Source organism: Nelusetta ayraudi, unplaced genomic scaffold, assembly GCF_046127955.1.
Source record: "Nelusetta ayraudi isolate G7.1 ecotype Tasmania unplaced genomic scaffold, CSIRO-AGI_Nayr_v1 ptg000011l, whole genome shotgun sequence".
NCBI lineage: Eukaryota > Metazoa > Chordata > Actinopteri > Tetraodontiformes > Monacanthidae > Nelusetta > Nelusetta ayraudi.
The window spans coordinates 1,834,282-1,848,199 of NW_027466061.1; the positions used below are offsets into that span (position 1 = coordinate 1,834,282).

General features: G+C 47.0%; 1 protein-coding gene across 3 annotated transcripts in view; it reads right to left on the minus strand.

The window, feature by feature from the left end:
• arhgap32b (Rho GTPase activating protein 32b) overlaps window positions 1–13,918 on the minus strand; it is a 74,223-nt gene that overhangs the window by 46,251 nt on the left and 14,054 nt on the right. For all 3 annotated transcript variants that reach the window (XM_076019970.1, XM_076019972.1, XM_076019971.1), the window contains exons 2-5: window positions 13,310–13,606; window positions 5,006–5,111; window positions 1,885–1,979; window positions 1,207–1,291 (exon numbers count right to left, since the gene is read on the minus strand). In XM_076019970.1, coding sequence (XP_075876085.1) covers window positions 1,207–1,291; window positions 1,885–1,979; window positions 5,006–5,111; window positions 13,310–13,404 — 381 coding nt within the window. In that variant the 5' untranslated portion in view covers window positions 13,405–13,606. The remainder of the gene's footprint in view (window positions 1–1,206; window positions 1,292–1,884; window positions 1,980–5,005; window positions 5,112–13,309; window positions 13,607–13,918) is intronic.

Below are 13,918 nucleotides of genomic sequence, written 5' to 3' on the forward strand. Positions count from 1 at the left end.
GATTCTACCAAAAATTCAAGAAAAAATCTGGACAAAAATTCAAGATTTGAGGCGAAAGAATTTCCTTTACAGAACTGCAGAAATGAAATCAAATTTCCATCAACACCTGTGTGGAAATAAGACTAGACTATAAGAACTGAGGAGGGTTTCTTCACTGTGTTTGTGACTCCATAGCTTCATAGCAAATGACAGATAAAACCACCAGTTTGCACGCAGGATGTGCTATAATATCTGGATATCGAGCTTCCAATACGGCGGCTCACCAATTTTCTTTATTGGTTACTCAAAGTACTGCACCCAAAAATCCCATGCGGCACAACATTTTTTTTTCCCATTGACCACAACACAAAATAAACTGAAAACAGTTAGCAGGCCGCCTCCAACCTGAAACACAGTTCATCACAAATATTTTGTGGATTTTTATGTCATTTGAATTTTAATCGTCCCAAAAACTTTCAAAAGCCAGGAAAGTTTCAAAAAAGACACTGATGCGTTCTGATGCATCATGGGCATCAGAGGCATGATGGGACGTGACTCTACTGCTTGTATGCTCCACAAGGGCAGAAGTAAACCCGGAAGCCGACTCAAGATGTCAGACTGTTTCAGCGTCATGTGAGCGACTCCACTGAAATGAATGAGCTGCCGTCTTGAGATTCTGGGGCTTCGGCTTGAACAAAAAGAATCCAAAAGGCATTTTGGTTTTTCAAATTTTTTAGCCACAGTAACTAGTGCAGAAATGTGGATCCAAGTATCTTCACAAACTGAGCCGAGGCAAAGGAAAGTTGTTCGCGGGGAGGCTGGCTGTCCTATTTTGAGGGCTTTAGCGGGAGGGGGAAAATCAAACAAATGCAAATGATCCACTTTCTTTATGATATCAACAGCAAAGGGGGCTGAATTCCGCTTCCCATCAGCCAGAGAGACGCGTGAGTCACACTTCTGCCTTTATGATCGTCGTACTTCCACGTTACTGCGGGGAATGAAGAACCTCAGAGGAAAGGAAGGAAGTTCAAAGCTTCATCTACAGGATGATTGCCACCCTCGCCGCCGCAGTATTACACAGCCCGCTAAAAACTAAAACTTTAAAACCACGTGCAGGAAGCACGCACGCCCCCAGCCGATCAATCTGGCCCGAGGTACAAGAGCTCAGCATGCCAGGCGATTTAGAGAAGGGTAGCGATTCTCAACTGGGAGCTTCGAAGACTTTACCTGGATTGTGCCAAAGTCCACGTTTTCGTAGTGGAAGTGCGCGCACTCGGCCAGCTTGGGAAAGTGGCCCTTGGTGAAGGAAAGCCTGCAAACAAGCAAGAAACACGGTTGATGGCAGAAGTGTAACAGTCTGTGGTTTAAAAGACTGGAAGTAGGAAGACACAGAGATGGCTTGATGGGTTAGATCAGGCATGGGAAAACTACAGCCCAGGGACCGCATGCAGCCCATTGAGATTTTTTAATCTGGCTCGCCAAACTTGAAGAAATGATATTAATAGTAAGTCAGTAGTAAAATAGCTATAGAGTAGAGAGTAGTTTCAATAATTGCAGTGGGGCTTCAAATACAGATATTTTGTTGTGATGTTTTGTTTTTCAACTTCAATAGACCTTAAAGCATGTTTTCTCCATATCCCATAATAATTTTTTTTCTCCTATGAGGTGTGTCACCAAAACACTCCGTCATCAGCCCCTCTGTGAAATATTAGAACCCATGGTGGCCCACAAGTCCAAAACGTTTGCCCCACCCCTGTGTTAGAAGGAACAAGCTGAAAAACGGAGGCGATAAAAGGATGGTTAGTAGTGATAAATACAGAGAGTGGAGAGAAGGTAGAGAAGGTGGAGGAGACAGGTGGGGGCAGCTGTGTGTAGGAGTGTGCGAGTGCGTGTGGATCCACTTACTTCTTGATGTTCCTGACCTTCATGCTGGCCGTGCTGCTGCTGCAGGAGCGCATGAGGGGCTCCGTCCTCAGCTCAGGGATCTCTGCGCTCCTTGCCTGAACACACACACACACACACACACACACACGCACCAAACTTCAGACTTTGAGTGATTTTTCTTAGATTGCAAAGCAAACCTTTACAGCTGTTCCTTTCAAGGGTCACTGCAGCCAATCGAGCTGCGTGTCTGTGCAGGCTCGTCGTGACCCGCAGTCTCAAGGAAGGAAACTCTACCCCGACGACAAGGTCACACTGTTTAAATGTTTAAAGGCAGTGACGAAACTTGTTTCGGTACAAACAGTTTGTGACTCGTCGCGGCATTGCGTCGTAATATGGACGACGCAGAAATACTGTGACATTGTATGCACAGTATTACACGTGTCTGTGTATTTACATTTTAATTCAATTGACATGAAGCCATGTGGAAAAGCAGCAGAGATTTATTTCAGCACCCTCTGCTGAAATAATGTCTGTTCAAATCAAACATGTGTTGTGTCACTTCTAAGATGTTCTATGTACTGAATGTATGTATTAACTAGAAATAAAAGAACACAATGTGTAACTGAAGAAAATGTAGACCGATGTGAAAAGTTAGGTGGTGGAAGGCAAGTCTTGTCTTCACCACAATAGTGTTCCAGATATCTACACTATCATAATGAGGTCAGCGACAGTTGTCCTTTGAAATCAAATGGCTGCTGCATTTCTTGCACACAAAAAAAGAGGGAGGTGAAGAAAGAAAACTTTCTTTAAAAAAAAAAAACCCTCCGAACTTTCTGCATTCATTTCTGGCTGTGACAGTAAAGGTGCTATGCAGATGAGGTCCAGTTCTGCAAGTCGACCAGGATGCATGTAATTATCTCCATATAAAAAAAAAGTTGTTGCTTGGCCCAGCTTGGCAGAGTCAGATGAGAGGAGAGGGAGGCACCGGGGGAGTTTTAATACCTATTCCTGGTCTACAAAGCACAGCATTATGAATTGTGCTGCCGGAGGACGGAGAAAAAAAGAAAAAGCTTCTGCTGTTGATTCATTTCGTCTCTTTGTCAGGGCCGCCGGGTCGCACCATGGCTGCTCCCTGTGAAAATCCCCCCCCCCTCCCCGAGCCGACGCAACAGGGCGTTAGCAGGACAGCTAACTGTAAATCTGCGAGTGTATCTCGTCACCTCTTCAAACCGCTGGAGACATGCATAATAGATGGCGCTCCGGAGTCCCTCTCGCATTAAATATTGAACAAAGAATAGCCGGCATGCAGTTTTAAAAGCTCCGCCCCCGTGATCAATATTCATTAACCTGGTGGGATTGTTGTTCCGCTTTCTCGCCACGGCCCCGATCGAAGCGCGCGCATCGCGATAGGGGCTCGAGCAGCACGTCGGCCGCGGGTGGCTCGGCGCGTTACTATGGAGACGGCCTCATTTTTTTTTTTTTACACCGTCGTCGATGCAAAGGCCCGAGAATCCCCCCCCCCCGAACGCCGGCGACGGCGAGAGAGAGGAAATAATGAATGACGCCACCCGGCGAGTGCAATCCAGCGTGACGGAGGACGAGGAGGAAACACAACGCAGCAGCGGCGGCAGGCAGACGAGCGACTCGTGTGATGAGCTTCCACAGGGAAACTTCAAGATGGCAACAGTCGGCCGCATCAATAATGGAAGTGCGATAGCGTTTCAGTGGCAGGAGAGGGTTGATCAACGCCCGGGGTTCACAAGCAGGGCCGGTGACGTGAAAGCAGCAAAAACAGCCCAGCGAGTTGAAGTGAAACGGAAAACTGACGGTCGAGCGACCATGTGGGAAATGAGCCGTGGCCTTCTCAACTAGAGAACAGGGGGGATTGATCTGGAGTTCTGGATGAATACGAGATCTGTGACAGCTGTTTGGATTTCAAAATGATCTTCATATGATGCCATTGGTTTCGATGCCGGTTCAAGAATGATACTTTTTTTGAGACCAGATGTTTTAAAACCAATTTGAACGAAAACAAAAATACACTGCAATTACAAGACAAGACTTTCATCTCCATTTTACTGGGGATTCAAATCAGGATTCCCTCCAAATCAAGCTTGTCAGATTCCCGTCCTTAGCCACGACATTCTCGGCCCAAATGTAGCATTTTGCTGTGTTTTGATCCAAGAGGAGCCACATTTCAGACCAGCGTTTCTCAACTGGTGAGTCGAAACCCAAAAAAGGCTGGCGGCTTTGTGGGGAGTTTCCTTTTTTTTTTTGTTGGAGGGATTTTAAAATACATATATTTTTACAGAAAATGTTTGCAGGACATACAATTCAATTAAATCATTTCTATAGATTATTTACTAGACGTGATAGAAAGCGGGCTCTCATTTTTATTTTTGTGGAACAAATTTGGGTGGCGACTTCATGAAAAGTCCTCAGTCCAGACACTCCACCAGTTGAGAAGCACTGCTTCACACTTCTGTGGAACAATGAGCATTTTCACTCTAACATAAACAAAGGTCTTTAGTTCACGCCTCTCTAATGTGAGAGCCAATCGCCAGAGGCTTTACCACGTATGACAAATGGCTATTGGCTTGCAGATGCAAAGATTCACTTTGTTGGAATTTGGATGGATTGGATCAGAGCATTTCAGCTGCGCGCTACTAATATATTGAAGTTCAGTGGCCAGCTAGCTAGCCCTTGGCTCTGAAGACAAAAAGCTATAAAAAAATGTTTGCTGTGTCTGTGGTCTCAACTGATGATTATGAGCGTGGTTGTGTCCGCGTGGGCGCACGGCTTTAGCAATCTGTGCATTAGAGAGAGACGGATGGAGAGCCAGCGAGGCCGACCATTCATATTTTACTAAAGCGCTCCCAAGACGATGCGATTGGGCCATTCGAAAAATGCATATTTTACAGTTCATTTATCAGAAGGAAGTAGCTGCCTTGGGCTCCATGCAGCGGGCACTCTGTTATTGCATCAAGTAGCTCATCCAAAGTCGAGTGGGTCACAATGGGCCAATAGGGGGGGAAAAAAGTGAACAGGGCTCCATTTCACAAAAGAGATAAATATCTTAGTGATCGCACATAAGGACGTGCTGGTGTGTGTGTGTGTGTGTGTGTGTGTGTGTGTGTCTCACCATGGCACTGATGGTCTCCTCCCAGTCAGGTCTCTCTCTGGGGTGGATGTGAGCCAGCTCAGGCACAATGTCGTCGTCTTCCAGATGACGTCCAGGCCTCAGGCCCCTACCACACACACACAAATTCCTTTTTAATTCCTTAGTTGATCATGATTTATTGGGCTGTTAACGCATTAATCACCATTAGTTAAATACAATCCATCTTTCTCTTTTTATTTTAAACATAAGCCTTTTGGTCCCCTGTACTAACCTGTAGTCGGCCCCTCTGGCCGATTTCTGGTAAGAAATACTTTACATTATGGGCTTAAAACTCCCTTGAAATGCAAAATAATTAAATTTACACACGCATTTCAAACCGTGATTAATCGTAGTTAACTATGAAGATTCTGCGATTATTCTCGACAGCCCTATTATTTATACATGAAACTAGAGGAATTTTCTTCTGGACGAAAAGGCTTATTGCTATCTTTAAACTTGTTAGCTTATGCATCATCCCCCTCTTGAAGAAACTTCAAATGCAATAATTAGTTCAGCGGAGAAAGCGCGGAAGAGGAAACTGAAGGCAGGCAGGAGATCGGACAAAATGATGAATAAACTGGCGATGTCTTCAAAACAACCTTATGAAATGAATGAAAAGAGACTCCAGAAACAGAATGTGCTTATAAGCAGCCCTGTTTTACAGAGGCGCTGAGACAACGGACAGACAGCGGTGTAAATATAGATACAGTAACATTTCTTTAACTGACACACACGCACACGCACACGCGCACGCACACGCGCACACGCGCACACGCACACGCACACGCACACGCACGCAAATACATGCTCTATACACACAAAGGAAGAAAGACTGTATGTGGTGTGAGCACAGAGGAAAAAACCCCGACGAGGACTGAAGGCTCTGGAGAAGCTGCACGAGGACATGATCTTAGCTTGGATTGAAAAAGAGAAAATTAAACTGGTAGTGAAAAAAAGAAACGTCTGTATGCCTGCCGGGAGGTGGAAGAGTTGTCCCATCAACAAAGAGTGAATGCAAATGGGATGGAAACTGATTGAGTGAATAAAGGATGAGCTTTAGAAATACCGGGGCGTCACTCAGGCAACTGCGGCTCTTTGAAACCAGATGACCGGTGGTGCAAGCGGCACACAAAACCAAAATGTGCACACTGATGGGGAAACTATGGAAGTTCTTGGTTTTGTGAACAAAAAACAACATCATAAATGTTTTTTGTTTTTTTGTTTTTTTAACTCGGGTTACACTCACGTGCACATTTTTTTTGTCATCAAAGCGAAAAAAAATGTGTGATGTAATTTAATGGAAACCCAGACGGCGTCGAGTGCGAGACAGTCGCTGCATTGAGATAATTGGTTTCCAGCGGCGGGGAGCCGGAGATGTTGAGGAGAAATACGATGGAATAATGAAGCGTTCTGCGCCGCGGCGACATCAGACCTTGTTTCACTTGCCTCACAATAACTGACGGATCAAACAAGCCCAGAGCGAAGCTGCACAACTCGACAAAGAGAAAATCTGAAAAGTCTGAAAAGACGTTGCAACAACAATTGAGGTCCTGCTGCGTTAACGAGTCGACACATGATGTTGTGTGGAACTATGAAGTTTGGCAAAAAGGGAACTTTTTTTTTTCTCATCTGTGAGAGGAGAAGAGGGATCCATGTGCTGATCCGTCTGGTTGACAAGTCCACGTTTCCGCAGAAAATACTCGGGATGGCAGCCTCGGATGTGCGTGTTGACGTCATTGTCTCACAGTGCAACACTGGAGCACACAGCGTAACATTGCCGTGCAGGAAAAATTGCAGCGTGTCGCCAGAAATCTTTTATAGTATTGAAAAAATAAATCCAGTGATGTTTGCCGGACCAATGGCAAAATTGAGATATTGAGGAGAGCAGAAAAAAAAGAAGAAGAAGAGCTCTGTGTGTGTGTGTGTGTGTGTGTGTGTGTGTGTGTGTGTGTGTGTGTGTGTGTGGAGCTCCGAGGAGACACCGAGGTATCTGCTGGAACCTCGGTGGGAAATGGATCAGCGGTGCGTTGAGGAAAAAGTGCCACCAGAGAAACGTGGCAGCGGGTTTTGGCTTCATCGACACTCAAACGAAGCTCCTCGGACGAAACCATCGCAAGGTTTCAGTTCAGACTCCAGACCGGGGGTCACCGACCTTTTTGGACCCGAGAGCTACTTCATGGGTACCGAGTCATATGAATGGCAACCAGTTTGCTACACTCAATTAGCCTTTAGCTACACATTATTATGAATGGCACGGATCTACTTGAAGACTGATCAGGTTAATGAGTTCTCAATAATTCTCGACAATGAATCACAAGGTTGGATACGGTTGAATTTTAGACGCAGTTTAACGAGTTGTGCTACTTTGTAGAACAGGCCTGAGGGCGACTCATGCGATAGCCGGGGGCGACCTGGTGCCCACAGACACAGTGTTGGTGAGCGCTGCTCTAGAACCCCACTGCAGCAATGAACACTTCAAGATATGAGACCTCCAACACACCTGTGGCCTCCAGAAATGTGTTGTGCACTCATCGTGCTCCCCCCTGAGAAATTCAGCAGGCGTGTTCAGATGTTGATATTGTTATTGGCCATTATGTCTGTGCTTTAAATACACTGCATGAGGGGTGGACAAACTGTTTGACTCAGGAGACACAGTGGGTTCTAAAATGGCCGAGGGGCCGGAGCAGCAGCAGATGGATGGAGTGTTTTGGTGACCCACCTCAGAGGAGGATTAAATATATAATGGGATATGTAGAAAGCATGTGCTTTAATGTCTATTGAAAATGAACCAAGCATTAAAACAAAATTTGTCATTGAAGCCCCACGCGATTTAGCTCTTTATTGAAATGACTTTTAAAACACTAAAAAAAAACCTGATGAAATACTGCTACTTTATGACTTACTTACAATTAATGTAATTTCTTCAAGTTCTGTGGGCCAGATTAAAAAAACTCAACGGGCCACATACGGGCCCCAGGCCGTAGTTTGCCCATGTACTATTTACAATTAAGATATTGTAGAGTTTACATTTATGTTCTTTTGGACAAATATATGAAAAAGAAAAGTGTATTTCAGAGGGATTGAATAAATCCTCTTCACTTAGTATTTGAGGGGGGTTTTTGTGACTGACTGCTATGACTTTAATCCGCGTCAGAGTGGGATTAACAGTTTGAGGGGAGCAATAGCCAGAGAGAGAGGGGCTGGGTCACTTGATGTGATTATTTAGGAAATCGAGACATTGCAACAAACTATATCGGTCAAACCTTACATTGCTTCACACGGACGGAGAGGGAAAGCACTGCAGTTGTCTTTGCAGAGTGATTTGGGAGAGCTGAGCACTCTGTGGGATAATAACTACTTTTCCCTTGTCACAGTTACTAATAATGACAGGCTTGCGGCACCCCTACTGATGAAGCAACAGCAACACAGACGTCTAAAAAAAAAAAAAACCTTTCGGAAGCCGAAGGCAAAGGCCAAGACTTGGCTCCGTGTTTCCTTAACCTTCTGTTCATTCGTGCACTGGCTGAGGCGACAGACAGGAAGTTGCTAAAAAGGAACACTGTGAAGCAGCAGAAAAAGCAGTTCATAAAATATCCAGCAGCTATACAGTTAACGCCTTCCGTCGCAAAACTCTTAGGATGTTGACAGACCAGAAGCAGAAGCAGTCACACTCACTTTGAGCTGATCAAGAAATATGTTGCAGTTGTCGTACTTTTGGAAAAAAAAATGAACCTGCATCTTTATTTTGTCCATTGATTTCTTAGTAAGGTGCATCCCTGACTGGCGCTAAGGCACGTCATTGTGGCGAGTGGCCCTCCGTGATGTCACAAAGGGCGCGCATTCCCCTTCAAGGTCAGAGACAACACTCGCAGCCAAGTTTCTGTCCCCTTCCGATCACATCAAAAGGTAGAGAAGCGCTTCAACGTGGCAGGAAGCTAAGGCCGAGTGTTTTTGCTGGAGGCTGTAAACACATGGCTGAGAAACGGAGCTCAGGCAACGCCGCTTTACCGGAGAAGGGAATAGAAATAAAGGTCGTAAAATAGGTTTCAGTTAGCTTGAACAGAAACGTTACGACACAAAATGGGGGAAAACACTCTTTCTTGAGTCCGGACTGAGCTATTAGTGTATTATTATGAACTGTTAATACTATATTACAAAATCCTCCTCCTCCATGCAAGGGATCAAACACACCTGTGCATACGCAGGTAGTATTACTAGTATTATACTAGCATTACTATCAACCATTTCAATGCTACCAACAACCATTATCGTTTACTGTGTAAAACATCAAGGATTTTAACAGGAGGCTCAACGTTTTATCTAATCGTTCTAATGAATCTGATAAAACAGCAGCTGTAACACACCAGAGTCCTCACACGGTGATTTTCCTAAACATGTAATGTGTGCCCTGCTAGGGCTCCTGAGTTTTTGGATTGTATTGCGCTAAAAATCAGTCTGAAGTCTCCAAGTGCAGTTCGCTTTAGTGCAGAGTCGACAACATTTAGCCACCAGCAGCACGTGCACTGAGTCGCAGCACGTAGCATCAGCAAGATGACGTCCCTGCAGCACAGCCAGAGTTCAAGAGTGAAAGAACTACAGGAATTTTGTTTTCTCATCAGGTCTTCTGATAATAAACAAAAACATATATATTATATATATATTTGTTTGTGTGTCTCTGATGCAGCCAAACCTTTAGAAACACACACAAAAGGAAGCAATTGAGATTTTAAGGGTGTAAGAAAACTTTTACTTTTACCATTACTGTATGTACGGGTGAACGCAGTACTGGTGCCCCCTCTGGAGCAGATTCACATCCGCACCTTCCCATTCCTTATCATGGACGTGTTTCACCTCCCACTGCGAGGGAGAGGCTGCAGAGAAGCAACAGGCAAAAACGGAGCAACAGGGAGAGTTCCATCAGCAGGCAGCGCACACAACTTAAGCCGCCTGCATGTCCTGGATCTCGTCCACTGGCTGAAGTCTCCCCAGACGGCCGGCACTTTAAGCCCCCCCCCTCCCCCGAACAGCTTCTGCCGTTCATCTGTCTCGCATGCGGCAGAGACGCTTCCTCTGCGAGATCGACTCGGCCGCCCGTCAGCAGTCAGCTGAAAAACGTCTCGACGTCTCAGTCGAACCAGCCCAAATGTTTTGACAAATTGATATTAGTCACTCCCTCCGTGGTCGCCGACCGTGAGCATTATTTTTTCTTTCTACCGAGCAGAAATCAGTCACGGAATTAATGGACAGCTGTGGTAACTGTACATTAAAGACCGGCTAAAAATGAATCATTTAGCGGCCGGCGTCTGTCCGATCAATCGACTTCTTCTATGCGCACAAACTGCATTCTCTCTTTGATGTCAACCAATCTCACGAATCAACAGCGAAGCGTTGTGCAGGGGAAAGCCTCTCCATACGGTTCAGCTCTTTGGCACTCAATGTCACTTTCATTTGTCGCTGCGGGCAGGAGGTGAAATTCTATTGAATAAAAGTCTGTCAAACTGCCAACTAAACGAGCATTGTTTTTTACTACAACCAGAAAAGGCTTGAAAACCGACTCAGTGGTCTGGTGGTAGAGTGTCCACCACCCTGAGACCGGGAGGTTGAGGTTGTTCCATCCCTGTCATACCAAAGACTATAGAAATGGTGCCCATTGCCTCCCTGCTCTGAACTCAGTTTTCTGGATGGTTGGATTTGGGAGGTCGGATCATCCAGTGATTCCCGCTGATGCCCACCGCTCCCTCAGTGGAGCAAAGGGGGAAAATGTTTCAAATGCGGAAGAATGTGACATCACTGGGATTTTAACGTTAACTTCCCCCACTTCAATTGAATTTCCACGATTGTTGCTTGCGAAAGAGAAAATCGCTAGAACGTTGCTGAGAAAATGCCTTTGTGGATCATGACCCTTTTTTGCTAACTTAGCTAACTTGCCGCTAGTGGCTGTTTTTAATTTAACATTAGTTTATAGCTTAGAACTGTTTCTTTAATATGTGAGGCTCCATTTTCACCTCGGTTTGGGTTACAGTGAAGGACGAGGTGTTGGATGATCTCGTGGATTGCTTATGAATGCAAAACTTTTAAAAGGAAAAATAAAAAAAACCTTCACTCCTCTAAAAGCACCTTGAAATCCTGGTTGTGGATGAAATGGCTCAGATTTTTTATCCTCATCGTTTTGTTTGGCACCTATTGTTGCTTTGAGCACAAGGAAAACATCAGGTAACTGATAATCACTGCCCTGAAACAATAATAACACTTATAAAACACTTCAGAATTTAGACATACATCCAATATATGCAGCAACGCTCCTCCTTGAATAGTCTCTAAGTTCTGCTCTACTCCACAGACCATCCTCTCATTGGTCCACAGCACAGCTTCACTTCCTGCCCTCCGTCGAAATGTTCACGTGACCGGAATCCGGTGACCGCCAGCGAGCAGCGATCGCCCTGTCGCTCGCCTTTCCGTCTAATTGGGTGAGAGATTCACAAACAGTTTGGCTGCAGTTGCGCCCCGGAGGACCTGGCGTCCCCAATATGTCTTCCTCAGACCTCCAATTAAATTCTGTGGGCTGGTGTTTGCAGGACATTCTTCAAAACGATTGATCCCGGCGGAAGAGCCTCCGTATGTGATCGCGTAAAAATGCAATACAAAAAACGGTGGCAGAGCACAGATACACAGTCAGATATCACATGCATAGCGCCACCTACTTTGACTTTTTTTTTTGCATTTTCTATTTATCTTATTCTCTATGCATCTTTATTTTCATTCAGTTTCCCTCAGTAGTACTGTTGGACCAATATGCTAAGCTGCCGCCGCTGCTGCCACTGCCGCTGCCATGGCAACCCGTTGCAGGATTTAGACCCAGTTCAGGACTGGAGGGACAGCATGTGAGGGGCCAAACACATCCTCAGGACATCAGGACATGGGGGAAAAAAAAAAAAACTAAATGAAAGAGCAGAGACACGTGCGCTCATTTTGAGACCGTTGGTCCGGCAGCAGGAGTGAACCCTTGTCATGATGCAGAGAGGGCGAGGGAGAGAGAGAGAGATAGATAGATAGATAGAGAGAGAGAGAGAGGGAGGCCTAATGACTCTCGATGACACTGTTGTGCGAGTGCGTGCCTGTTGTGGAGTTGTACTCGTTAAGGAGTGCTGCTGATGTGAGCAGAGTGCGAGCGGTGACTAACTGGAAATGAGGAGCTGAATGAGTCACAGGCCTCGTTTAGCATCTCCGACTCCACCATGAGTCAAAGGAGTTCCCAGGGAGGCGCTGGAGTTAATGACTGCAACAAAACAATAGGGGAGCGATAAACCTGAGAGCGAGAGCGAGAGTGTGTGTGTGGGTGTGTGTGTGTGTGTGTGTGTGTGGGGGGGGGGGGGGGGGGTAAAGGTAGCAATTGTGTGCGTTTCTCTTCTCGGCAGCTCCTCCACCTCAACGTCTCGTCCCTGAACGTCCCTGCGAGGCTCGTCGCTCCGCTTTCGCCCTGGCCGACGTGTACGCCCAAGCGTCCTGTGTGTGTGTGCGCGAGCTATGATAGTGCAGAGGCATGTGGGCGTACAGCTGTTGCAGTGACGTAACTCGCTGAAAGCCAATTCATCCCGCTTCTCGGCGGAGGCAGCGGGAGAGCGCCGCCTGCTTCGCCGGAGGGACTGCGAATGAGGGGTTTCCCGCAGTGACGCTGAGCGACGGCTGCTGCTGCTGCTGCTGCTGCCGCTGCCGGTTGCTACGGGCTGAGGGGTGTTGGGGGGATGGTGTGGGGATGTGTATAGGGGTTGAGGGTGGAGCGGTGACTGTGCAAAGTCATCCTATCAGCTCGGCTGCACCGGCACATCTACGCATCCCCCCCCCCCCCTCCCTCCCCTGCATGCGCACACCCTGCTGTCATTTCTCCTTGAGGCGCTGAGCGAGCCAAGTTACACCCCCTCCACTTCTAACAACACACACACACACGCGCGCGCGCTCGCACTGGCATCGCCAACAGCGCAAAACGGATTCTCCAGCTGTCAGAAGCTTCAGCGTGCGCCTGGATGACGAATGGGGGGGGGGAACAAAACACAGAGGAGAAAACGCGTCGGTAGTAAGCGGACTGTGCGGCTGCAACACACTGCCAACAATCCAGCGCTCCGACTCAACTAAGCAGCAGAGGTGTGGTCTTCTACCTCTCTCTCTCTCTGTGTGTGCGCTCGCACTTACAGCACTCTTCTTCTCCGGCTCGGGGTGATGGAAGAGGAAAAACACACGCACACAGGAAAAAAAGAAGCCCAACAGTCCCAAGTGTTCCCAGCCTCCTACCTGTCCAGGATGTCATGGCTGGACGTGGCCGCGGCTCCCAGCAGTCCTAGCGCCGCGCTCCCCACTGCTGCGGCAGCCCCACTGCCTGCCTCCATGATACTGACTCACTGCAACGAGCCGCCCGCCAGAGGAGCCGAGAGGGAGGGAGGGAGGCAGCGAGGGAGGGTGGGAGGGAGGGAGGGGGTGTGAAGAGGTAGCTCAGGAGGGAGGAAGACGAGCGCGAGAGGAGAAATCACATATAGAGAGGAGAGGAGGGGCGGGCGAGAGGGAAGAGGCGGCGGGAGCGAGGGAGGAAGGCTGTAAAGGAGAATAGTTGGAGGGAGAGAGAGAGAGGGAGGGAGGGAGAGAGAGAGAGAGAGAGAGAGAGAGAGAGAGGGAGAGAGAGGGAGAGAAATCGTTAATTCTATGTGCACAACACATCAGGCAGCGAACAGGAGCATCGCTGTTAACACACGAGACACAGAAGCACCAGGAGACCACCAGCTTCTCCAGTCAGAACCTCATGTATGTGCACACGACTGCAGGCGTGATGCTCATTTACGCCGTTTAGCTCGCAGAATTTCACAGAATCCCCGAGCTGCACATTATAGAAATGTCGATTTTGTTTTC